The sequence below is a fragment of the Oreochromis aureus genome, linkage group 22 (assembly GCF_013358895.1).
Source record: "Oreochromis aureus strain Israel breed Guangdong linkage group 22, ZZ_aureus, whole genome shotgun sequence".
Classification (NCBI taxonomy): domain Eukaryota; kingdom Metazoa; phylum Chordata; class Actinopteri; order Cichliformes; family Cichlidae; genus Oreochromis; species Oreochromis aureus.
This window is the reverse complement of record NC_052962.1, coordinates 17,078,081-17,105,892: the sequence shown is the minus strand read 5'-3', so window position 1 is coordinate 17,105,892 and position 27,812 is coordinate 17,078,081. Positions and strand designations below refer to the sequence as shown.

The 27,812-nt window shown below is 38.5% G+C and overlaps 1 protein-coding gene across 5 annotated transcripts; it reads right to left on the bottom strand.

Annotated features, from left to right (window-relative positions):
- Nucleotides 1-1,166: 1,166 nt before the first annotated feature.
- Nucleotides 1,167-27,605, bottom strand: LOC120435818 (5-hydroxytryptamine receptor 3A-like). Of its 5 annotated transcripts, XM_039605945.1 has the most exons (8): nucleotides 27,356-27,605; nucleotides 26,284-26,430; nucleotides 24,357-24,449; nucleotides 23,251-23,409; nucleotides 21,201-21,354; nucleotides 2,261-2,367; nucleotides 1,808-2,055; nucleotides 1,167-1,578 (listed from the first exon to the last, which is right to left on the bottom strand). In XM_039605945.1, exons 5-8 carry the CDS (start codon nucleotides 21,300-21,302, stop codon nucleotides 1,361-1,363), a joined length of 675 nt encoding a protein of 224 aa, XP_039461879.1. In that variant the 5' UTR covers nucleotides 21,303-21,354; nucleotides 23,251-23,409; nucleotides 24,357-24,449; nucleotides 26,284-26,430; nucleotides 27,356-27,605; the 3' UTR covers nucleotides 1,167-1,360. The 5 variants fall into 5 exon arrangements, with proteins under 5 accessions (XP_039461879.1, XP_039461880.1, XP_039461878.1 ...); XM_039605946.1 differs by lacking the exons at nucleotides 23,251-23,409; nucleotides 24,357-24,449; nucleotides 26,284-26,430; nucleotides 27,356-27,605 and adding an exon at nucleotides 26,621-27,335 and having other exon boundaries at nucleotides 21,201-21,382; XM_039605944.1 differs by lacking the exons at nucleotides 1,167-1,578; nucleotides 1,808-2,055; nucleotides 2,261-2,367; ... (1 more) ...; nucleotides 24,357-24,449; nucleotides 26,284-26,430 and adding exons at nucleotides 19,047-20,711; nucleotides 20,841-20,992 and having other exon boundaries at nucleotides 27,356-27,433.
- Between the last annotated feature and the right edge of the window lie 207 nt (nucleotides 27,606-27,812).

Genomic DNA, 27,812 nt, shown 5'->3' with positions numbered 1-27,812 from the left:
AACACAAGAAGCTGATATTGTAATGGCTGAAGCTGAAATAGTAAGGAAGGAATTACTGCATGTAAAGCAACAACTTGAAGAGGAGAAAAAATGTAAACATGAGGCAGAAAATGAGATCGAAAATATGAAGAAAGAATTGTTGGAAGTTCAAAAAGCGTTGGAGGAAGAGAAAATGAAAATACAGGAAGCAAAGAAAGAAATGGAAAATACAAAGAGTTACACTCAAAACATGAAGAAGAAGTTGCTGGAAACACAGGAAGCAATAGAAAAAGAGACACGTGGAAAATGGGAGGCAAAACAGGAAAGTGAAACTCTGAAGAAGGAACTGATGAAAGTGCAAGAAGAACTTGCAGAAGAGAAAATTGAGGTGAAGGTATTCAAGAAAGAAATGACAGGCTCTGCGAGGACCAAGAAAGACTGCAAAGATGCACTTAAAGAAATACGAAAGCACAAAAAGGAAGCTAAAGAGCTCCTCAAACAGAAAGTGAAACTGGCCAAACAGGAGCTGAAAGAAAAATTTAAAGACACCGAGGAGCAGCTAAACAAAACGTTGAAAGAGCTGAAGGCAAAAGAAAAAGAAAAGAAAGCCGAGGAGACGAGGGGATTCTGGAGCAGACTGCTGAGAAAGAACTGACCCAGCAGCATCAAGTTGAAGGAGATCAACAGTTTCGTCCTCCTTCCCCCTCTCTCCACCTTTCTTTCACCCCATCCTTCTTCTTCTCTCCTCTCTCATCTTCTCTACCCTCACCTCTCACCTTTAACCCACTTTCTCTTTCACCGTCCCTCTCCTCCTAAAAGTCCCCCCAAACTTTACTTGGGACGTTTGTTTGTTTTTTAAAAACTCTAATCTGAATACATGTCCTGAAATACACAAATAAAATTGCCATAACTTGACCTCATGTTGCCTGCTTCTTTTCTTGTGTGTCTGTGGATGTAAAACAGTAACACACTTTCTGCTCTGTGTGTCTTTAATTGTAAATAAATGCAATATATCTTCATTTTAAAATGCAGTGCAATAAACTTTTGCTGTAAATCTTTTTTTAGCAAAAAGCTTTTTTTTTTTTGGCCCTTCCTGATTTCTTATGTTTTAACATGTTTGTTACACTTACATGTTTCTGATTTCAAGTGTTAACACAGATGGTCACAGACAGAGGTTTGGACAGCTCTTTCCCTTTATTTGTATTTTATTTGTATTTATTCAGGTTATCTTTGAAATATCTCAGTGTGACACTGATACTGTACATGAGTGTGGTAGGTTTTGAAAACAGCATCAGCACAGCACACAGCAAAGGGGACAGGAACAATTGTTCCTTTCAAATTTTATACAAGACATCCAATCCTGGATCATATCCATATCCACTTAGGACTGAGTGATCCAAATGCACCACATTGTGACAATAACCATGGCATAGCAGCTGATGAGCAGCAGATAGATACGAAAGAGCAGGAAGTCAAGGACATATCCTACATGGCACCACTGGTGCAACAGCTGGCTTTCCTTCTGCAGAGAGAGGAGGTGTGCACCAAGTTCAGCAAGGTACTGACAGATCTGTTGCAGTTCAGGCAGAGCAGATGTACCTGGCAGAAGAGTGGAGATTAAAACGTCAAACAAAGAGCACTCCATAATATATTTAACAACACAGATATCATCTTTCACTTTAATACAGAAAAGAACATTTGCCCTCGCAACTGTTCGGTATCTGAGTGAACCAAATGATGCCTGCCAGTATGTTTTGTCAAATACTTTTAAGATTTTTCAGCACCAATTGTCCAATGTAATGACAGAGCACTGTGTAGGTTTGGTTACCGTTACTAACTGGGTGCTGGTCAGGTGCCCAGCTGGCTGGTTGAATGATCCATGGACCAGAAATGACATTGGAGTTTCCAGGTTTATCATTCTGTGGTGTAGAAGGCGGCTGGATATCTTTTGGCCAGCGGTAGCAGATGAGGTTTGCTATACGTTTGAGCACAAGAACCCTAACCCACTTTGGAACCTCCCGATATTTCAAGGAGTTATGGTGGAGGACGCTGGTAATGATGACTCTTTCCAGTAGACTGATAACCATGAGTACAAGACACAGTGAGAAATAGATATTTAGATTGAAGAATCAAAGCACACACGTTAAAGTGGTCATACATTTAACTTTTAAGATGCTGGCTGAGTTGTTTATCAGCACTTTTAACAGGCAGCTAAATTTGGGACCTATAAGCAATCCAACCATTTTCTTCTACTTATCTATAAGGTGGTTTATAATAGTACCTATGATGCGAGTGCCATTTGCCGTACTCGGCAGCAGGTCGTTCATGATGAGCAGGAAGACTGTGTAGCCCAGGATGAGGGCCATTTTGAAGGAGGTGCGGTCGACGCTATGGGGAGGCAGGTAGAAGGACAGGATGTCAATGAGCATGAGGAAAGAGCTTGGGATCAGAAGGTTGACCACGTAGAGCACTGGGCGTCGCTTTACGACCACCTAGTGAACGAGGAAGTTTAAATGCATCTTCACAGATGCATCTACATAGGTGTGACTTCTGTATTTGTAAAAAGTGAGTTTTTATTTTTGCATTTACTTTCTGTTGGTTCTTGTAAGGTTTATATTGTTGGATTGTCATTTATGCTTAGAAGTATATAAATGTTTGTAGATTAATAGAGGTTTGATCCTTAGCAGTCTGTAAAGACACTGTGTGCCTTCCAGAGTGTTCTGGCATGCACACACATCTTAGGGTCATGAGAGAGGTCGTACCTGCTCTTACTGATTTATGGTATAGGAGGACACCTACTCTGTATCTGTTGAAGTATAAGAGCCCTTTGTTTAGCTGGACCACAAAGAGCTCTGGTGACTTGCGTCTTGCTTTCGCTGTTGTAGTACAATTGTCTCGTTCCAGCAGTGGGTCTGTGTTAGACAGACCCATCAGTTCTTTTTTGGTTTCTATAAACTGCAGGGATAGATACCTGAATTAGTAAATGCTAAATTCTTAAATCTGTTCACCAGCTCCTGTTTGGGGATAAGAATGTGCTAAACCATCTGCCTGTTGCAGTCCAAAAAGTTTGTATAGAAGAAGTAAGAAAGGAAACATTTAGCTAAAACTCACTTTAAGGGTCCACAGTGATGCAGTGATCCACCCCTGCAAGCCATACTTGCAGGGGTGGATCTAGAAAGGTGGCATGGGGTGGCATGTGCCACCCTAAAATGATCCCTTGCCACCCCTAGTGCCACAAGATAATTTACCAACGTGTACATAATAAGCTAATACTCCTGTGTGCTATAGACTACACTGTACGCTGCACACCTACTTACTGTTTTTTGTTTGTTTGATTTTGTTCAGCCTGCATCTCTTAATTAATTTGTGTTTCCCCCTACAGCTCAAATGGCAAAAAATGCACGTGCTCTTTGCCAGGCCGTTCCCAGCTCGTAACCAGCGCACTATGCTGTTAAGGGCGATCATTGGTTAATGGTAGTCATGTGACTGATGCAAGCCACATTGAGCAGAACTGTGGTTAATAGTTAAATATTATTGTTGAGGGGCACTGTTAGGTCTACGCTTTGCAGGCCCCGCTGGTTTAGAGACTTATTCCCGTGAACAAAGCAAGACAGAGCTCAGTGCATTTTAACTTGCAAGGGGAGCCAATTGGACCAGGGTCTTGGAGCTGCAAGCTCCTCACCTGATCCCAGACAACTGCAAACTCCAAACTCCTCTCGCAGCTCTTTTATTAACTCAGTGGTCACACAAACATCTCATTAATCATGCAACAGATAAAACACTCACATGTGAACATGTGATGTGTGTGTCTATGGGCATGTGATGTGATCAGTGATATGTGTGTCTGTGTGGGAAACAGAAGTCAGCATTCATGCTAATGAGCTAATCATCTTGTTAAAGATATAATTATCTTGCACAATGACAATCATATTGATCCACAATTCTCTAACAGGCAGAGACAGGACTCCACACGCATACACACACAAAAGAAATAACAAAAAAAACTAAAAGTTTGCCTCAAGAAAAGGGCACTTGGGGCAGTGATCAGGAAAGGGGCAGGTGCTCAAGCCCCTTCTGCCCCCCCCCAGCATGTGCCTGGCGAGTGTTATTAACCCTCTGGGGTCCATGGACATGCCACACCTCCAAATCACATGCTTCTAAGAACAGCCCAAAAACAGTAAAGAAAGAAAAAAAGCCACATCTTTCCTATTGGTGGAAAAATGTACCATGCCAACCAATAAAAAAGACGGCAACCGTGGGATTTGGTTGTTTAGGAAGATGGGAATGTTTTGGAAGTGAGTGAGAAAGAGAAAGAGAGTTTTGAGATGTTTGAACCTGAGTAAAACAAAATTCATAATATTTGGGAATCGCACATATTCTACTAATAGTAAACTGACAATAAATAACACTGAATTAGACAGAGTATCTGAAATCAAATTCCTTGGTGTGATAATACATCACAAACTATCCTGGATTCCCTTATATCAAAGTCAAAATATCGAAGTCTCTGGCAATTCTCTACAAGGTTAAGGATCTCATAAATCAAACATCATTATATACTCTCTATTGTTCTATTATACTGCCGTACATGACATACTGTGTGGAAGTGTGGGGAAACACGTATAAAACACACACCCATCCAATATACATTCTGCAAAAAAGAGCAATAAGAATAATAAATAAAGCTACTTCAAGAGAACCATCAAGTCCACTTTTTATCAAATTAAATATTCTCAAATTTAAAGATTTGGTTGACCTCAGAACTGCGCAAACAATGTACAAACCAGCAAATGTTGCCCCACAACATTCAGAACTTGTTCCAAATAACACCAAATACTCATGACATGAGAGGAATCCTTATGTTCAGCAAGCCAGTAGTAAGGACAAATGTAAAATATCACAGCATTACAGTCAGAGGAGTTAGTGTGTGGAACACCTGTACAGATGAAATCAAGAAAAGTACATCAATACAAAAATTCACACAATTGTTCAAAAATAGTAAATTGCATGAATATAGGAAATCTTCCTCTCAGTGACTGAGTCGTCTCATTGTGTCCTCATTGTTTATAGATCAAGGCCAGAGTACCCCAAGCTTAAGTGTTCATTAAGGTGTTTGTCACACAGATATAAAATAAGCTCAGAGATTAAGCGGGTGTTAAAGACAGGGTGATTAGTTTATGTAAAAATGCAGTTTGTTGTTGTTCTGGTTTACGTGCTGAAAATGGTTTTATTTGTGTATGTTCAATGTGTTAGACTTGTACATAGTTAAACATATATGGATCAAAAGTGTAAACTTCATCCTACTCCTTTTCGAGCACACACATTCCGTAGACATGAAAACTTGATGTTTTTTAAGTTTTGTTTTCTCTTGTTATTTCAATTATATTTGCATGTTCGAAATAAAATTGTATTCTATTCTATTCTATTTTAGATTTGTGAAGTTTAGTGTATAGTTAGTGTGTTGTGTTGTCTTGTGTAGTTAGTGCGTTGTGTAGTCGTTGTTTTGTTTTGTTTTGTGAGTGAGGGCACTAATGAATGTCACAAAGGCAGATTGCTATGTAAACACTGTCTCCAGGTGGAAAACCAGAGGAGTGATACACCTCCTGTTGCCAGGCCTGCAAGGTTTATCCCTGTGGTTTCTCCTCTGTTATGGCCCTTCTAGGCATGGCCAGACCATAACATAAGGGTGATCCATCCCCGTCCGACCCCAAGCAGCACATCACACAATTAATACTTTTTGACGGTGATTTATTTACAATAAGTGAATTGAGAAACAAAGGAAGAGAGCAAATTATAACTTCGGGGTGGACCTACGGCCAAAATAACAAAGAAAGGCAGCCTATCTCAAGGATACATCAAACTTACCTATTCAAAAGAATTTAACCAAACGACAATGCCTTACCTCCCTAACCAACAAAAACAGGAGAAAACTGTAATCAACCAAAAAGGCAGTCCACCCCTACATGCTCCTGCATTAAACAAACATTACTAGACAGGGAACACACAGTCTGCCGGTTGGGATGGGCCGAGGATGGATGACTGGCCGTCCATGGTGGTGTCTTCTTATATGCTGCCTCCTGGTCATTAGCCAATTGGTGCCATCCGTCCCCCTGGATGCACCAATCATGGAAAGGCACCTGCACACTCAGATTTGCATATTAGATAAAATTACGACAACAGTCGTAACACCTCTGTCTTGTGGCCAGTAAGGAAAATCGCTATTGGCTGAACTAAAAGTGGCTAGAAGTCGCTAAATGACTTCATCGCCTAATTTGCATAATTGGTCATGCTTATGTAATTGTAACCTACATTGTAGGAAGAGACAAAGAGAGTAAAAACACCCTAAATGCATTTAGAATATATTTACAACTACAAATTGTGTGGATGCTGGTTAAGCATCCACACTATTGAGTTCCTCTTGGAACTTCCGTACACTTTTTGGCACTTAACTACTTCCACAATTTTCAGCCGATTTTCACCGTTCAAATTTTAAACTATTCTGCTATTTCTGCTAATGATGGCTATGTCTTTTGATATTTTTCACTATTATACTTTTTAAAATATTAAGCTTAATTTGTCCCATTGAAATGAATGGGAAACTTCTGCAATTCTGCTAAAATTTGCTTGTTTTTGAAACTTAACTACTTCCTCATATTTTCACGTAGAACAACCATTTAAACTTTAAAATGTTCACAAATTATTGGGCTATTCAGGAATAAATCAGCTTTTTCAAATCTTTTACCATTTTACTTTTATGCCTCTTAAAGTTTTCAGTTGCAAAATTGTGATTTTTCACAAAATACATGCGTTGTTATGGTTGCTATGCACTTGGCTTCCAGTGTGCCACTGAAGGTTTTGCAGTCTTCTCTTCATGTCCGAACAACTTCTTGCTACTTGCTCAATTTTCACTCAACTTCCACAAATTATACATCAAAAGGTAGGTATTTTTGCTGGCTTTCCGAAAATGTCACTATCATTGTTGTGGGATTTATAGAATTTTGGCAAATCTCCTCAGACCAACACAAAGTCGCAAAACTCTCCATAGAAAGTCAATGGAGAGCTTGTTCAAAATCACCGCTTGATTTCTGTAATGAGAGGCATATTCGAATCGTCATATCTCCTTAACGAAGCAAAGTTAAGACATAAGGCTTGTCCCAGTATATCTTCAGATACTCCTGACGCTCACAATTCAAGAATTTCTTTCTCACCTATTACCGTTCTGAAATGAGTTAGACTTGTTTGAGGGTAGGAAATTCGTCCTTCGCTCAGATTTCTTCAGATTTCAAACTCTGGAAATGAACCACTTTTTCTCTCGTCACATCTTTTTAATGGATTTCCACAGAGACCTGAAAATTTCCATGATTGTTCACCAAAGCCTGCTGTCTCTTACGGTGAAAGAATGATATTGATACTCCAAATAGATTTAGAGTTAGAAAGCGTTGTTTGAGGGCAAGTCAAGGCAGTTTTTGCTTTGCTCTACTCAGTTATGGTGCATTAGAAGTCAAATATCTTTAATAATTCATATTTTAATGATAAATTGTCAACACTTTAAGATCCCCCCATCTCTTCTGAACAAAACGGTGTAAGAATGACCGTTCTAGCCCCTACGGTTAGGAAATTATGGTCATTTGTTTGAGGGGAGTCGTCATTATGAGAAATAGACTGCAAAAATCCTGTGTCTCTCTATGCTGCGTGCACCTGTTTTGGCGGGAAAAAGTGCACAGGCTCTCTGATTGGTGGATTCAAATTCAGCAGCTCCCAGGCTGCTTGACTGACCTAGAAAGTTGCTCCTCTCTCCCTGTGTGTGTGTGTGTGTGTGTGTGTGACAGAGAGAGAGAGAGAGAAAGCCTTTTTATGGGATCATCTCATTGTAAGATTCAAATTCAATATATTTAGACTGGTTGACTGAATTTGATCCTGTGTGTGTCTCTCTGTGCATGTGTGTTTCCATATGTGTCCATATTTGTGATTGTGTGACTGTTATACTTTTTTTTTGCTGATTTTTTTCATTTAACAATTACATTTGAAGGATCCTTAGCATGTTCAGCATTTTTCAGCTGTCCATTTTGCTTTTCCAGTTTTTCTGTTTAAGTTATTACTATTGTGCTAAATCATATTATTTCTGCTATTTTATAAGATTTGTGCTAAATATAGTATTTCTGCCAAATATAGTATTTCTGATTAATTATATAGTTTTCTACCAAATCATAGTACAGTATTTTTGTTTTTATAGGATTTTTTTATAGGATATTTATATTGCTTAATATAGTATTTCTGCTTTTTATAGGATTTGTGCTTAATATAGTATTTTTGCTTTGTATAGGATTTGTGCTTAATACAGTATTTCTGCTAAATGTAGTATTTATGCTTAATCATACTATTTCTATATATTTTTGCCAGGTCCTCTGTGAGGACTGAGACGTTCAAATTTACATATCAGGGCCTGCACGGCTTCCCAGCCAGCCAATCATATCTGAGGCCTGCCCTTTCTTCTCTCGTCATATCTCAGCGACGGATGTACAAAGAGCAATGAAAATCACAGTCAAAGTTAGGGCTGTTCGATATAACGATATATATCGGATGACGATAGAAAAACGTCTATCGTTTCATTTTACACTATCGTTTGTTTCGTGGTGTCGCAAAATAAACTGTTTACGGCAATATTTTTTCATTATTTTGATGGTCACTGTAGTGGCTATATTAATTTCCTAAAGTTCTCTCTTTCTCTTATATTTAATATAACCACACTACAGACGGACAAGCGCTTGTTTTTATGCGTTGTCGTTAGCAACAACGACGGTAAAACCACCTTGTGTCCGCTTGTTTATTTTCCACATAAACCTTTCACAATAAAGCTCAAGATCCTGTTGAGACTTTTCAAAATAAACTGAATCACGTGAAAGATGCAGAGTATTTACGGATGAGAAGCAAAAAGAGCCGTCAGGTGCTAAAAATAAACCTTAGACTCAAACGTTAGAACAGGCTTTTCCCCGCAGCACGCTGTGTAATAAATACTCACAAAGAAAACGGCGGCCGTTACAACCTATGTCTAAAAATGTATCTGTCATGTTCCTGGGTCTATGACCCAGCGTTTTGAGTTTATTGTTATTATTTTCCAGTTTCTGCTGTTTTGTATTTGTTCTTAGGGTTTGAGTTGTGTTTCTATCATCCCTACCTGTGTCTCTCCTCTGTGTTCTGTTCGTGTCCCCAGTTGGTTGTGTAAAACAGTCTGTGTGTTTCCTGTTTTACTTTGTAGGTTTGTGTCTCGTTATGTCCATTAGTTCCAGCTGTTTCCCCTCCTGTGTGCTATTTCCTGATTACCTGATGTGTGTATTTATACTGCGTCTCTCCTTGTGCTCCTCGTCGCGTCGTCTGTGTTTCTCTGTGAATCTCTGTGTACTCCGCATTATCCCGTGTTTCTCCATGTCTCTCTGCTCCTCGCTCCGTGTCCTCCTTTTTGTATTAGTTTTCCCAATTTAGGTTTATGTTCGGTTCTGCTCCACACCTTGGTTTTGTGCACTGTAAATAAAACCCACTTGCACCTCCGCCACTGTCTGCTATTGGATCCTCCTTTCTCACCTTCATACGACTGCTGCCCCAGTCATGACAGTATCGTTTCATGCATCAGTTAAAACACTTGACTCCAGGTACGCGACGTCCAGCTGGAAACACTTCACGCAAGTCGAGCTGCCCGACATTCACAGAATTTACAGAAAATGTTAAATTTTTGTGATTTATATCGTTATCGGACGATAGATGTCTTAATATCGGGATATGAGATTTTGGTCATATCGCACAACCCTAGTCAAAGTACACCAAAGTCCGCTGATTCACCCAGTACAAGAATTATGCTTCTAGTCCACCTAGTTTTTGAGTTACACGACGTTTTGTAACTCCAAAAAACGGCACTCTTTGCCTCTCACCGCGATCTAATTCTGACTGCTCATCACCCTGTTTTCCAGGCGCTCGTTCTCTTTCCCAGTGGCACAGTTTGTAATGACACAGGTCTGCAACCCAAAGGTCGTGGGTTCAATTCCACCTTGGTCAACATGTTTTTTTTACCTACAATTTACTACACTATCACAGACCACTAATTCATATTCATCATTTATTACAATTCTGCAAACTTTTATGATTTTAGCAGCTTTTCCAAATCATGGTTTTTGTGCCAAATCATAATATTTGTGTTATGTTATAGTATTACTACTAAGTGGAGGAATTTCTGTCATGTTACAGTATATGTGCTGATTACAGTATTTCTGTATAATAGAATTTTGGCGAATCTCCTCAGACCAACACAAAGTCTGGAAACTGCATAGAAAGTCAATGGAGAGCTTGTTCAAAATCACCGCTGGATTTCTCTAATGAGAGGCATTTTCAAATCGTCATATCTCCTTAACACAGCGAAGTTAAGACATGAGGCTTGTGCCAATATATCTTCAGACACTCCTGACGCTCACAATTCAAGAATTTCTTTCTCACCTATTACCATTTGGCCATGAATTGGGTTTGTTTGAGGGTAGGAAATTCGTCCCTCGCTCAGATTTCTTCAGATTTCAAACTCTGGAAATGAGGCACTTTTTTTCTCTCGTCATATCTTTTGATGGATTTCCACACAGACCTGAAAATTTCCATGACTGTTCACCAAAGCCTGCTGTCTCTTACAGTGAAAGAATGATATCGATACTCCAAATAGATTTAGAGTTAGAAAGCATTGTTTGAGGGCAAGTCAAGGCAGTTTTCGCTTTGCCTCTACTCAGTTATGGTGCATTAGAAGTCAAATATCTTCAATAATTCATATTTTCAAGATAAATTGTCAACACCTTAAGATTCCCCCATCTCTTCTGAACAAAACGGTGTAAGAATGACTGTTCTAGCCCCTACGGTTAGGAAATTATAGCCATTTGTTTGAGGGGAATCCTCACTATGAAAAATAGACAGCACAAATCCTGTCTCTGTGCTGCATGTGTGTAAAAACAGGTGCACCTGTTTTGGCGGGAAAAAGTACACAGCCTCTCTGATTGGTGGATTCAAATTCAGCAGCTCCCAGGCTGTTTGGCTGCTGCTGCTGCTAGTGTGTGTGTGTGTGTGTGTGTGTGTGTGTGTGTGTGTGTGACAGAGAGAGAGAAAGAGGGCAAGAGAGAGTTTTATGGGAGCATCTTATTGTATGATTTAAATTCAATATATTTAGACTGGTTGACTGAATTTGATCCTTTGTGTCTCTCTGTGCTTGTGTGTTTCCATATGTGTCCATATTTTTGATTGTGTGACTGTTATACTTTTTTTTGCTGATTTTTTTTTCATTTAACAATTACATTTGAGGGACCCTTAGAATGTTCAGCATTTTTTCAGCTGTTCATTTTGCTTTTCCAATTTTTCTATTTAAGTTATTACTATTGTGCTAAGTCATAGCATTTCTGCTGCTTTTCAGTATTTGTGCTAAATACAGCATTTCTGCTAAATCATACTATTTCTGCTATTTTATAGTATTTGTGCTAAACCATAATATTTCTACTAAACGCAGTATTTCTGGGTAATCATAGTATTTCTATGTATTCCTGCCAGCTCCTCAGGGAGCCAATCCTCTGTGAGGACTGTAATTTCCAAATTGACATATCAAGTCATGCACGACTTCCCAACCAGCCAATCATATCTGAGGGCTGAGACATTCAGATTTGCATATTGGGGCATTCATGGATTCTAAGACAACCAATCATATCTGAGGCCTGAAACATTCAAATTTGCATATTGAGGCCTTCATGCCTTCCCAGCCAGCCAATCACATCTGAGGGCTGACACATTCAGATTTGCATATTGGGGCATTCATGGATTCTAAGACAACCAATCATATCTGAGGCCTGAAACATTCAAATTTGCATATTGAGGCCTTCATGCCTTCCCAGCCAGCCAATCATATATGAGGGCTGAGACATTCAAATTTGCATATTGGGGCTTTCATGGCTTCTAAGACAACCAATCATCTATGTCATATATCTATAATTATTCATATTTTCTTTTAAAAAGACAACACTTGATGATTCCCCCATGTCTTCTGAACAATAGAATGTTAGACCTGAGACCTGAAAATTTCCATGACTGTTCACCAAAGCCTGCTGTCTCTTACGGTGAAAGAATGATATTGATACTCCATATAGATTTAGAGTTACAAAGCGTTGTTTGAGCGCAAGTCAAAGCAGTTTTTGCTTTGCCTCTACTCAGTTATGGTGCATTAGAAGTCAAATATCTTCAATAATTCATATTTTAATGATAAATTGTCAACACTTTAAGATTCCCCCATCTCTTCTGAACAAAACGGTGTGAGAATGACTGTTCTAGCCCCTACGGTTAGGAAATTATAGCCATTTGTTTGAGGGGAGTCCTCACTATGAAAAGTAGACAGCACAAATCCTGTCTCTGTGCTGCGTGTGTGTAAAAACAGGTGCACCTGTTTTGGCGGGAAAAAGTACACAGCCTCTCTGATTGGTGGATTCAAATTTAGCAGCTCCCAGGCTGCTTGACTGACCTAGAAACTTGCTTGTCTCTGCCTGTGTGTGTGTGTGTGTGACAGAGAGAGAGAGAAAGGGAGGGCGAGAGAGAGTTTTTATGGGAGCATCTTATTGTATGATTTTAATTCAATATATTTAGACTGGTTGACTGAATTTGATCCTGTGTGTGTCTCTCTGTGCTTGTGTGTTTCCATATGTGTCCATATTTGTGATTGTGTGACTGTTATACTTTTTTTTGCTGATTTTTTTTTTCATTTAACAATTACATTTGAGGGACCCTTAGCATGTTCAGCATTTTTTCAGCTGTTCATTTTGCTTTTCCAATTTTTCTATTTAAGTTATTACTATTGTGCTAAGTCATAGCATTTCTGCTGCTTTTCAGTATTTGTGCTAAATACAGCATTTCTGCTAAATCATACTATTTCTGCTATTTCATAAGATTTGTGCTAACTATAGTGTTTCTGCTAAAAAATTGTATTTCTGCCAAATATAGTATTTTTGATTAATTATAGTTTTTCTACCAAATCATAGTACAGTATTTCTACTTTTTATAGTATTTCTACTAAATGCAGTATTTCTGGGTAATCATAGTATTTCTATATATTTCTGCCAGCTCCCCAGGGAGTTAATCCTCTGTGAGGAGTGTAATATTCAAATTTACATATCAGGGCATGCACGACTTCCCAACCAGCCAATCATATCTGAGGCCTGACACATTCGAATTTGCATATTGGGGCATTCATGGGTTCTAAGACAACCAATCATATCTGAGGCCTGACACATTCGAATTTGCATATTGGGGCATTCATGGATTCTAAGACAACCAATCATATCTGAGACCTGAAACATTCAAATTTGCATATTGGGGCCTTCATGGCTTCCCAGCCAGCCAATCATCTATGTCATATATCTATAATATTTCATATTTTTATTTTAAATGGTCAACATTTCAAGATTCCCCCATGTCGTGTGAACAAAACGGTGTAAGAATGACTGTTTTAGCCCCTACAGTTAGGAATTTATGGCTGTTTGTTTGAGGGGAATCCTCACTATGAGAAATACACTGCAAAAATCCTGTCTCTCTCTGTGCTGCCTGTGTAAAAGCCTGCACTTGGTGCACCAGTTTTGGCGGGAAAAAGCACACAGCCTCTCTGATTGGTGGATTCAAATTGAGAAGCTCACAGCTGTTTGACTGACCTAGAAACATGCTGTTAACAGCCCCTGTTCACTTGCTGATGCTGCTGTGTGTGTGTGTGTGTGTGTAAGAGAGAGAGAGAGAGAAAGAAAGACACACAAAGACCCTTTTTAGGGCAGCATCTCACTGTTGGATAAAAATATTATATATTCAGACTGGTTGACTGGCATAGACCCTGTCTGTGTGTGTCTCTCTCTGTACATTTGTGTATCCATATTTGATTTCTTGTGTATTTGTTGATTTGTGTATCCATATTTGATTTTGTGTGTATCTGTTGGCTTTTCTTATTTGTTTTTTTTTTCTAAATGTATTTTTATTTTATTTTTTCACAGGTGAACAACAATTAGTTTTCAGCGAACTTAACCATGTTCCTTTTTATTCAGCTTATCATTTTACCTTTCCAATATTTTCACTTAAGTTATTACTATTCTGCTCAATCATAGTATCTGTTCCAAATCATTGTTATTAAGCTATATTGTAGGATTTCTGCTAAATCATAGTATTTCTACTATATTATATTTTTCTTTCTAAATATAGCATTTCTGCTATAGAATAGTATTTCTGCTATGTTATAATATTTGTGCTAAACTGGAGTATTTTTGCTAATACATAGTATTTATTTAAAATTACAATATTCATAGTATATTACAGTGTCTCTTTTAAATCACAGCATTTCTGCTATGTTGTACTGTTTTTCTAAATCATAGTATTTCTGTAATGTTTAAGAATGTTTGGCTAAATATATTCTTTCTGTTATCTTATACTATTTCTCCTAAATTCTTGTATTTTTGAGAAGTTATCGTGTTTCTGTTAAGTTACAATGTTTCTGCTAAGTTCTGCTATGCTATTGTATTTCTGCCAAGTATTATGTTTCCTCTAAGATATTGCAGTTCTGCTAAGTTACTACATTTTAGCAAAGTTCCTTTGCTTCTGCAAAGTTTTTACAATTTCTGCAACTTTTCAGCTTTTTCAGCTATTTTTAGCAGACAGCTTCAGCATTACAGCATCCACACTGCATTTTCGCAGGAAATGCAAATTTTTCTAGTTACATTTCTTTCAGCAATTGTTTTTTTTTTATGTCACAATTTCAACCCATCTCCTTTATCCGGGCTTGGTACCGGTAAAAGTGACCTGGAATAGGCACTCTGGCAGATTTACGTTTTGTGTGTGTTTTTTAAACGGTTGTACAAAACATAAATTAAAAAAAAAAACACCAGATGTGTTGCCTGCATTTTCAGATAAATAGTTATATATCATTTTATTGTTTACATTTACATTGTTACATTTAAGCATAAGTTTTCAAAATAATTTATATTTGCATTTCAAGTTATGAAAATAATTCACTAAACATGTCTGTGGTTTTTACAGTAAAAAAAAAACTACTACTTGGATTTTATGTTTTTTGTGTGATTTCAGATTAGTTGTGTTCATGTCAATGAAAAAATAACTGTAAATTCAGACACGTGAGCTTGTGCTGAAAAGAAAGCTTCAGCAAGGCAGGGTAAAAAAAATTATAAATAATAATAATAAAACAATTTGAAGGTTAAATACAACATGAGATCAAACGTAGTCCGACCTCCTCGGCTGTAATTGGTCCAGCCCAGAGTTGATCATGACACATTGACCAATCGCCCCGCCTTTCATTGTTTATACGTTACAAAGAAAAGAAAAAAAGAAAGAAAGATAAAAAACATCGGTAAAAACAAAAATTCACCATCGGCCCACCAGCATATGCCCGGTATGCTCGTTGGCCAGTCCAGCTATTGTAAAACGCATAAAGGCAAAAACTCAAAAGCAAAGTTTGTTTTTCTTCTTTTTGTGTTCTGTTGTTTATGTTAAATACCTTTTCTCTGTGGTCAGTGTCTGTATGTTACAGTATACTGTCTTTTAAAAATGGCCACAGTGGTCCAACACACGAGTCCTTGCAGGCTGTCTTTGACCTACACGCCTTCAGGCCAGCCGTGAACCTCAGCAATCCCACCATAGCCAACATCTTCACCTTGTATGCCGTCCTCGGTGTGGTGAGTACAGAGTGAAACCTATGAGGTGATTGGATGTCTTGTATAAAATTTGAAAGGAACAATTGTTCCTGTCCCCTTTGCTGTGTGCTGTGCTGATGCTGTTTTCAAAACCTACCACACTCATATACAGTATCAGTGTCACACTGAGATATTTCAAAGATAACCTGAATAAATACAAAAAAAAATACAAATAAAGGGAAAGAGCTGTTGTCAGGTTTATATTATTGGATTGTTATTTATGCTTAGAAATATTTACCCATATATGCTTAGAGTTTTATAATCAATTGTATATTGATAGAGGTTTGATCCTTAGCAGTCTGTAAAGACTCTGTGTGCCTTCCAGAGTGTTCTGGCATACACACTCACATCCTGGGGTCACGAGAAGAGGTCGTACCTTCTTTTATTGTTTTATGGTATAGCAAACACAAGTATATCTGTTTTAGTCTAAGTGTCTTTTGTTTAGATCAGGGGTCGGCAACCCGCGGCTCCGGAGCCGCATGCGGCTCTTTTGTCCTTATACTGCGGCTCCGGGTGGTTTGGGAAAATAAATTAGAAGTTTTTATCTGAAGTGTATTTTATTTATGTTAGTGCTTTTTTAACTTGTAGTTCTAAATTGGAAGATTATTGTGATTTTGAAATATAAAAATACAATTATATTTTATTATTTCATCGCTCACAATAAGCGTCACACTCGCAGAAGCCGGTATACCCGCTGAAACGCCGTGCATTTATTGAGACTTTCGACTCCAGGTAGGCCAATTATGGATCTTCGAATTCACATTATGTCGGCAGCTGTTCTCAACCGTGAACTATGTTAAAAACAAACACCGCTCACACCTCACAGATGACAGCTTACAGTCCTGCGTAAAGATGAAAGCCCCGATTTGCAGACGCTGTGCGCAGAGGTTCGGGACCAGAAGTCTCATTGTAAACATATCACGGCAGACCCGATGATGTTTGCATGGACATGCTTTTCAGCATCTCTTTATTGACCACTTTTCACACACGGTTGCTGTACGCATACAGCCGGCTGTAGCTTTTCAGCTCACAGCCCGACACATACCAACAACAGCAGAGAGAGCACAGACTTTAAGGCGGCGAGGCGTGATTGCGGGTGCCGCTCAGGTGCGTCCGAATCCCATGCAGCGGCACTGCAGACCACGCCCCGCCACACACATTAAGCAGGTAAAATACATATTTAGGCAGAATTTTGCAAATATCTATTTTTTTTAGCGGCATAGTGCTTTTTTTTTCAATTACTTTTTAATTGGAAAAAAGCTGTTGTGAGGGTGGCGGCTCACAACAGTTTTTGTTTGCTACATGGATCATTTTAGTTCAGCTGGGTGTCTTTCCTTTTGTTATATTTCTTTAGGAGTTCAAAATGTGTTAATTACATAAATAAAATGTAATTTTCTCTGTAGCACTTCATGGATTTTATAAGCAACACACCTTAGTTGCTCTGTGGATTCTTTTAAAAAGCAGTTAAAAACTTTTCTGTTCAAACAAGCCTTTTGTTGATCTACGTATTTTATATTCTTTACATTATTTACATTTGATCTTTTACATTGTGTATAATGTCTATTGATTGTATTGTTTATTTGAATCTTTGTGTGCAGCGCTTTGTGACTGCCTGTCTGTGAAAAGCGCTTAATAAATAAACTTTACTTACTTAAGTTGTTTACACAAAGCACAAAAAACAATATATATAGTGTTATCTTCATTTTAGATGTCAAAAAGTATTTGCGGCTCCCAGTGTTTTCTTTTGCGTGGAAACCGGGTCCAAGTGGCTCTTTCGGTGTTAAAGGTTGCAGACCCGTGGGTTAGATGAACTGCTGGACTTCCAGACCAGCAGGATTAGGGGGGTCGTTTATGGGGTCACATCCCACACACACACACACACACACGGTACACTCTGGTTACATGTATATCTATGTAAGACTCATATGTTAATGAACCTATGCATGTAACCTCAATAAAGGAGCAGTGTTACGAGGGAGCAGACAAGAGCAACTGAGGTCAGGCGAAGGAACGGCGCTCGTCCAGTCCTCTCCCTCATGCATGAGTAACACAAAGAACTTTGCCTACTTGGTGTTCAGTGCTTTTGCTGTGTAGTCAAATTGTTTCGTTCCAGCGGCGGGTTTGTGCTAGACAGACCCATCAGCTGTCCAAACCTCTGTCTCTATGTAAAAAGTAATTACACCAATGTGTTAAATCAACAATCAACAGTGATTAATCACATTTTTTTATAGAGATGACTTCATGAGCAACACCCAGGCTGGAATATGGCCAGAATATTTTAGTCAAGAAATCACTTAACTAGAACGTGTCTGACAAAGTGACGGTGACTACAAGATCTTAGAAAGCAACATCATGGACATCTAAAGAAAGAGCTAAGAAACACTGAACTCTATCAGTCTGGAAAGGGTTACAAAGGCAATTCAAACGCTTTGGGAATCGAACCACGATGAGGGCCATTATCCAGAAAATGTGGAAAACCTGATGGCCTCACTTGTCTCATTTAATGTGCCCTGAAGCTCAAGTGCACCAGGACAATAATGCAAAACACAGCAGCAAGATCATCTCTGAATGGCTCAAAAAACAAAATGGAGGTTTTGGCCTGGTCAAAGTGCAGACTGGAATCAGATTGAGATGATTTAGCATGACCTTAAAAACTCAGCCTATGCTGGAAAACCCTCCAAAGTGGCCGAATGAAAACAATTCTGCAAAGAAGAGTGGACCAAAATTCCTCCACAGCGCTGTAAAACACTCATCACCAGTTATTGCAAATGCTTGATTGCAGTTCTTGCTAGATGACAAAACCACTTATTAGGTTTAGAAGGAAATTACTTTTTCACATGAGGTAAAGTTGGAGAGCTTTTTTCCCCAAACTAAATGAAATCATCATTTAAAAAACTACAATCTGTATTTACTCTGACCACATTTGAAATCGGAAACATGTAAGTGTAACAAACATGTTAAAACATAAGAAATCAGGAAGGGGCAAAAAAAAAAGCTTTTTGCTAAAAAAAGATTTAGAGCAGAAGTTTTTTTGCACTGCATTTTAAAATGAAGATATATTGCATTTATTTACAATTAAAGACACACAGAGCAGAAAGTGTGTTACTGTTTTACATCCACAGACACACAAGAAAAGAAGCAGGCAACATGAGGTCAAGTTACGGCAATTTTATTTGTGTATTTCAGGACATGTATTCAGATTATAGTTTTTAAAAAACAAACAAACGTCCCAAGTAAAGTTTGGGGGGATTTTTAGGAGGAGAGGGACGGTGAAAGAGAAAGTGGGTTAAAGGTGAGAGGTCAGGTAGAGAAGATGAGAGAGAGAGAGAGAAGAAGAAGGATGGGGTGAAAGAAAGGTGGAGAGAGGGGGAAGGAGGACGAAACTGTTGATCTCCTTAAACTTGATGCTGCTGGGTCAGTTCTTTCTCAGCAGTCTGCTCCAGAATCCCCTCGTCTCCTCGGCTTTCTTTTCTTTTTCTTTTGCCTTCAGCTCTTTCAACGTTTTGTTTAGCTGCTCCTCGGCGTCTTTAAATTTTTCTTTCAGCTGCCGTTTGGCCAGTTTCACTTTCTGTTTGAGGAGCTCTTTAGCTTCCTTTTTGTGCTTTCGTATTTCTTTAAGTGCATCTTTGCAGTCTTTCTTGGTCCTCGCAGAGCCTGTCATTTCTTTCTTGAATACCTTCACCTCAGTTTTCTCTTCTGCAAGTTCTTCTTGCACTTTCATCAGTTCCTTCTTCAGAGTTTCACTTTCCTGTTTTGCCTCCCATTTTCCACGTGTCTCTTTTTCTATTGCTTCCTGTGTTTCCAGCAACTTCTTCTTCATGTTTTGAGTGTAACTATTTGTATTTTCCATTTCTTTCTTTGCTTCCTGTATTTTCATTTTCTCTTCCTCCAACACTTTTTGAGCTTCCAACAATTCTTTCTTCATATTTTCAATCTCATTTTCTGCCTCATGTTTACGTTTTTTCTCCTCTTCAAGTTGTTGCTTTACATGCAGGAATTCCTTCCTAACTATTTCAGCTTCAGCCATTACATTTTCAGCTTCTTGTGTTGCCAACTGCATTTTCCTCTTTTCCTTTTCAAAATCTTTCTGCACCTCCTGTAATTCCTGCATCACATTTTCTGCCTCCTTCTTTGCAGTTTGATATTTATTTTTGGCTTCTTGTGCTGTGGTTTTCTCTTCCTCCAATGCTTTTTCAGCTTCCAACAGTTCTTTCTTTATATTTTCATTCTCATTTTCTGCCCGTTGTTTTTCCATCTTCTCTCCTTTAAGTTTTAGACCCACATGCAGTAATTCCTGCAATACTACTTCAGTTTCAAACTTTGAATTTTTAGCTTCTCCTCTTGATTTTTCTGCCTCTTCTTTTAATTTGACATTTTCAGCCTGTATTATTTGAAATTCCTCTCGTAGGTTAGTCAGCTCAGACTTCACTGTACTGTATGGTGAAGCACTCGCCAATCCTCTTCTCGATCTCCCTTGATTCATTTTGGCCTTTTAAACAAAGGAACCAACGTACTGTAGAGAAGTGAAGTTTTTGATGTTTTATATCTTCAACTGTCGTTTGTCCTGCACAGAGATGCTGCTGTAGATGTGTCTCTAACTGTGTCTGGATACAATGAAAAATGCCGTAACTAAGTGCTTGTGTTGCACAGTTCTACTAAACATTCCATTTCACGCATGCTCCGCCCACATGGTCAGGAATGTCAGGTGCTGCATCACCAAATGCTGCTCCCGTTGCCTAGCAATAACAGCTGTTTACTTTTTGGGGTCTGGTTCATTATTTAATAAAGAAAACATGTCCAAGTATTGCAACCATGGTGCTGAGGCTCAGCGCATATTCTAGCCTGCTGTGTGGGTGGGCAGCTAGAAATCACTGGTGGGCAACATGAGTGAGGAGAAAACTGGAGCAGCCAAGCAGGGACCTGCAGGTTGCTGGTTTGAGTCTCTGTTCAGATGCTGGTGTCTCCTCTCTCTGAGATGTTTGCAAACAGTCCCTGATAAAACAATAAGGATAAGAAACAAACACGTGACTAAACTAGCAATTATGACACTGATGTGTTTCATGTGTAGCAGGATGGCCTCTATACAGCAGTCGCTGCAAGCATCCACATCAGCACACTTACTTTTCTTTAAGCAGGCGTGCTGGGGTCCTCTTTAGGAAAGTTTGAGAACTTCATTTCCTTCATGCTGGTGAACTTTTTACCAAATTTATTCATCAAAGCTTCTCCATCACTGACAGGGATTGTTTGGATCTTCACACTCATCTCCACAAACCCTAAAAATGAGTCTCACTTTGCTCATATAATGCCAGGAGTGTCTCCATATTCCACAAAAGTCTATGCAAACATCTAACAGTATCCCATATTCATACAAATATTATTGATAGTATAACAAAATAAATATTGCACAGTGAAAAGGCACTACAGCTCAGTTGTTCCCACCCTCCTTTGTCCTCCTGTTTCCCCTCCCTCTCCCCTACTTACCAACTGATAAAACATCCTCAGGAGCTTCCTGCAGATGTTGAAGGACCTCAGCCTCCTGAGGAAGTACAGACTGCTTTGGCCTTTTATGTACAGGTGCTGCATGTTGCATGTGTTACAGGCCCCACTATGATGGGCGCGTAGCCAGATTACGATCCTGTAAAACAGGAGGGAAAGTGAACACACACTCTAAGAAATAAAACGTTGGATTTAATTGACAAAGTTAAGGCAATCTTTTCCACAAAACCTGGTCAATTAAACATAAATCAATATGGTTGTTATCTGCAATTTCAATGGTGATGTATATCAGAAGTGAAATTGTTCTATAAAAGCAACAGCTTTCCTTTCATTGTTACTATTTAACACTATTAATTAGAATTTAAACACTTTGTTCATTTTATTAACTGTATTGCTTTAGGTTCAATTGACAATATTAATTTGAATTTAATGGCACCATTTAGATTGTGTTTTGGACCTAATTAATTTGATTAATAGTGATTTAATGAATAGTTTCATCTATATGCTAAATGTTTAGGTATCAACAAAACAAGTCTAGAAAGGTTCCTGAGTTGTCATCTATACATTGTAATTAGGTGTTTGGACCTTCAGAGGTCTTCAGCAAAGGTCTAACACTTAACTACAGAGTACAGGTGACAACTCAAGAACCTTTTGCACTTGCTCACACGTTAACATTTGTAACATTTAAGATCCTTGCACTTCAATAGAAAACTCTTACACTAAAGCTTACATAAAGTGTAAATGCAAAAAGGGTGCTGCATCAACAACTTTATTTACGGTAAGCCTTAACAAGGCAAAGCTTCTACAGGGAACAACACCGCATAAGGCAATATTAAATGCTTAAAGTGCATGACCAAAATTTAAACATTGGAAACAACTTTCGAGTTTCAACAAAGTGACATTGTAGTGTGCCGTAAGATGTCAAATTCAATACAACAACTTGTGATTCTAGTCAGATCTGCAGATTTACCACAGCAACTTAAAAATCACTGTATAATGCAATTACAGAAAATACTTAAGTGACACAAAAAGGTAAATCTGGACAATTTAGTTCCCAGTTCCAAAAATCTGATTCAGAATTATAAGTTTTCTATTATATAATAAATTTTATAATAAAAATCATAATTTTACAATTAAGAAAATGCATATAGCAAATCTCAAAATATTCTTAATTAAATGCTAAGACCAAAAATCCAGCACTTAACTTGAGTACAGGCGACAACCTTAGAACCTTTTCACATTTGTTTGCACATACACATTTATAACACTCAAGATCCTTGACCTACAATGGAAACCTGGTACACCAGAGCTAATATGAAGTGTAAATACAAAAAACAAACAAACAAAAAAAATTGTGTTGCTTTAACAACTTGAACAAAAGCCTTTAATGAGGCAAAGCTTAAACAGGGAAACAACACTGCATAATGCAACATTAAATGAAGTGTGTAAAACAAAATGTAAACATCTGAAACAACTTTCCAGTTTCAACTAAGTGACAGTGTAGTGAGGAGTAGGATGTCAAACCTGACAGAATGATTTCAGGATCTACAGTTGTAGGTCTGCAATGGCTACAGTCTGCAGAATTACCACAGCAACTCAAACTGAAGAAAATGTTGTGAAACAAGAAAATATATCCATCTGGGTAATTTTGTCCCCAGTTCAAAAAACTCAGTTTCTGAATTATGTTTTCTTTTCCACAATCAAAAGAAAAATAGCATTCAGTAAATCTCTTAAATATTAAAAGCTATGACAAAATATTTACAAACAAGGATCAACATATATATATTTATAAACTTTTAAACAGTAAAACTTTTAGTCAGCAAGAAAACAGAGCACTTATTTTGGGGGACATTTCGATCTGGAAGAGTCATTGCGTCTCCTTTTGGCAGAGTTTGTTCTTCAGCACTTGTATTTTGTTAGACAGTTTTTTGTCTTCCAGTCCCATGAGCACCTTCTGGAAGAACTCAAATGTGTAGCGAAGTGGCTTTGGTAACTCAGATTGAGGCAGTTAATTAGCCCAAACAAAAGTGCACACCTGCTCGCCACATCGTGAAGATCCTGCAAGACGGTGCATCTCTCGATAATGATGCCAACATCTTCAAGGGAGTCATCGGGCTGTGCTCCTTCGTGGATTATTTTATAAACACCCCAAATCCATCCTTTCGAGCTCTTCAGCTTCCATCACGTTGAAATCCTGAAAAGGACAGAAATATTTTAAATCCGTTGTATTTTGGTCATCCCATCATCTGTCTATTCACTCCATTTTAGTTAAATGGTCCACACTACCATAATTACACAGATCCCTGAATGAGACTGAGGAGAACAGACCAAAGAAAAGTGTGGATTTAAGACTATCACCAAATAAAGACCAAGAAGAAGAGAAATGAAACATGGACTGGACAGAAGGAGCATGCAGCGGTGCACACCGTTAAGCCCGGTTCACACGGCAGGAGTTTCAAACGGCTGAGAGAGTTCCAGACCGCACACATATCGAATGACAAAAACAAAACTAAAAAACTGACACTTGTGGGTGACCCTACCATGTGTGGTGTACAGCCGCACGATGCTAATGAAACACCCTATGAGCACATTTTTCTCGCGAACATTCCCAGGGCAAACAGCAAATCTCAAACCCTCTTGAGATAAAATGTGACTTTGGAGTAAATAACCAAGTTGGCCAAGGAGGGGGCATTTCCAATAGTTGTGTGAGTTGTAACGGAAAGGATAACAAAAACAATAAAATGGCTGTAAGATGAAGGGTTGGAATCCAGCAGCAGCTGGATGCTACCTGCTACACAACAGGTGGTGAGTACTTTGCCCTCTACACTGACTGAAGAGTTAATTTACACCTCACTCAGATGGACCTGTACCAAAGTAATAATATTATTAATAATAATATTAATATTGTGCTGACCAGGGTTATTTTCTTTAGTTTAGCATAAAACAATGTAAGTGAATGGAAACAAAATCCTAGTAGTTCCCATGCACTTTATTGTTGTAAGCTAATTTAAAGAAAACTGATTGCTGCCAGATCAGGAGAATGCCTGATCTGGCAGCATTTTTCAACTTACAAAACTCTGGGAATTATGACAGTCAAAATTTTACTGAGGGGTGAAAATATCCCTTTAAAAATAAACTTACCATGTACTCTTTGATGATATTTTGAGGCTTCTCATTCAGGTATATAATCACAGCTTGAAGGATGAATTCACACTTCACTTCGATTCGGGAACTCTAAACAAAACAACACATGCAGGGCAATTACTGTTTTGATGTTAGTAGAGACCCCCACAAACATAAAAAGACAATTTTTATTGTTGTTTAACCAATTCATAATTGTTTGTAAGTAATTTTAAACATGCTTTTTCCCCATAAAGATGAATTTATAATCCTCATTTCACAACTTGCAGGGAGAAACAATGTCACAGTAATGTAACGTAGCCTGCTAGTTGACAATCTAGATGTATGGTTTTTAACTGGATGCACAGCAGACACCTACTTTCACAAATGTCTGCTTTTCCAAAAAGCCAAAGTTAAACTATTTGTTAAGGGTAAAGCAGAAGTAGTGAATAGAAAATGTAGCCCCTCGATTAATTGTTGTTGATTGCTGATGTTGGTACATGTGAAAAGACCTCCAACGTCAATAAAACCAAAAGGCAAGGTTTTTAACTACAGCTTCCTCCAAATTTTCACTAACTACACCAGCTTCACAATGCAAGTCAGAGGACACTTCATCTGCAGACTCCTCAGAAAGATCATTTTTACTTGTAAATTCAGTTCTTTTCACTATTTCATTTTTGAAATCTCTTAGCATGCATGTATGAATGTTTTCCATTCTTGTGTCTGGAAAGTACCATATACATTAGTTTTGAAAGAACAATTTTGGTAAACAATCTACTGTCTCAAACCTCTTGAGATGTTTATTAATATGGAGGAAGCATTCTCTGCTTGTTGATATGTGGCTTTCAGAACAAGAAGGACAAGTCAAAATAACATGTTCTACAGTGTGAGAGGGCTTAGCAACATGTGCACGACTTAGATGAGTCCTAAGACCACCCCATGTATTAAAGTACAAAGACAATGACTGTAAATGCACGGATACGTCTCAGACCAAGAATTGAGTGTTTAAGTCTCAAGTGTTTTAGAATTTGGTACCTTTTAGATACACTTAAAGAGCAAAGCTTACAACACCACATTTATAACCTAAAAGACCAAATAAGATCAAGTATACTAGGTGGTTAGTGCTCCGTTAGTGTCGGTTTGTGCTGGTAAAATCATCGTTTGTATTGCTACGGTGTCAAGGATATTACACTTTTATTTAATAGGTCATTCAGAGTTCACGAGCCCCCAAGCAACACGAAAATGGCCCAAAATAAGTCAAAACATGCCACAAAATGCTCGGGTGCGAGCGAGCGTTCCCTCACGACGTCTACATCACCTGGGACGCCACTCGCGCCCGTAAGCACGGGAGCGTGCTCGACGCCCGTGACGTCATCGCGAAAAATTAAACATTAATAACTGCAAAACCGTAGCAGCACAAATGTTAATTTTACCGGCACAAACAAGCACTAACCAAGCAGAGCATTTTGTGGCATGTTTCTTTTGTCCTATTTTGGGCCGTTTTTGTGTTGCTTGGGGGGACTGGTGAACTCTGAATGACCTATGAAATAAAAGTGTAATCACTTTGACACCATAGTGATACAAATGATGATTTTAACAGCACAAACCGACACAAGGTGGGGGGTCACCTTCAGAGGTCGCCTGCTTGACACACTCACACAGGCGAAGCTAAGCAAGCAGTGGTTCTCCTAACTTGATACTGCAATAAAACAAATACAATAAGTGTGCTATTCGGAGTGCGAATGAAATTTTAAAGCAGATGGGGCAATATTCAAATGTGCAGTAACATCGAATATGTAAATCAATGTTTCCAATGCTAGCTAAATGCTACAAAATGCTAAAACCTACAGAACACACACGGCCCATATATTTACCGGAAAAATATACGTCATATATTATCACAAAGTACTAGTTAAATTATATTCTATTAAAAATACGAAGAAATTACCTTAACTCCAGCGGATGAATCGTGATTAATCCCTCTTTCCAGACACGTGGCCAAAGCACACTGTGGCGTAGATGAAGAAGGCGAATGCGTATGCGCGAAGATTTTTTTCATTCTCTGCGCATGCTCAGAAAGGATGTGGAAAGGGCTCTTTGGATTTAATTAAATGTGTTCAATAAATTGAAAATATCACTATTATTTAACATTAAAACGGTTTAGAATTAATTAAATCAAATTTAAAAATATTAATTACACACATAAGATTAACAATTTTAAGTATATTGAACATAAAACTATGAATTAATTTTTAAAAAGCCCATGTTTCATTTTTTAGAGTGCAGGAGACACGCTGCCGTTTGCCTGGTCAGTCTTGCCAGAATTTATTCATACAACACGAGCATATCTGCTCCACTCTTTTGGTAACTCAATTGCACTATAACTGCTCATTCCCTCACATGGCTTGTTTTCCACCAGTACATTTCAATTAATCCACACCACTGGCATAAAACAACAAAGGGTTTAAATGAATGAAACAAATGAAAACTACATCTCTTTTCCCATAAAACAGATAAACAAAATAATTCACATCATCATGGTAGTGTCTTATCATAGAAAGGAATCTCTACTTTCAACATTACTGCACTACTGTCCTTGCCAGCATTTTTGTTGGCCGTACTCTTATTAGCTCTCTCTCGCTTCATATGTCTTTTTCAGACCAGTTAGATTCTAACACTGAAACAGCAAGTTTACACATGACTTCAGGCGGGCTCAGAACACTTTACAGACACGTTATACAAAACATTTGCCATGAACACAAAGCTACAAGTTTATCAGGAATTGTAAACCCAACCGGGTTGGTGCTTCTTATTATTATATGGAGTATTATACGCAGTTGCAACAGCTTGCTAGCGTTACCCAGGCATACAGCCTAGCTATAACATCCTACAGAGCTAAAGTAGCTCACATAGCGACAGTGTAATACATCACATATCACAGACCCGTCTTATGTCATGAAAGTCTAAGTATCACAGTGTCCAGCTGTGTATTTCTTTATGTTTTTGACCACATTACTGACCTGTAAAACAGGAGAGAAAGTGAACACAGGAGACACGCTGCCGTTCGCCTGGTCAGTCTTGCCACAATGGAAAACTTACGGCAGCTATGCACCCGACTCAGTTCCCAAAGCACGCTGCTGCCCCCTACTGTCCAAAGTGTTATACACTCTCCTGGCAACAGGGAACTTACATGACATTGTGGATTTAAATTACACCAATAAACCAGCAAAATAAAACATGCATAATAATCTCCATATATCACGACACTTAACTCACAATTGTGACCACATATCTGTGTGGATCACACATGACCAGTCCAGTTTGTTGTCCACCCACAGCCCAAGGTACTTGTACGTGTTGACCACCTCCACCTCTTCTCCGTCTATCTGAACTGGATGTGGACCTGGTCTGGACCTCCCGAAGTCCACAACCAGTTCCTTGGTCTTTGAGGTGTTGAGTTGCAGGTAGTTTGTGTGA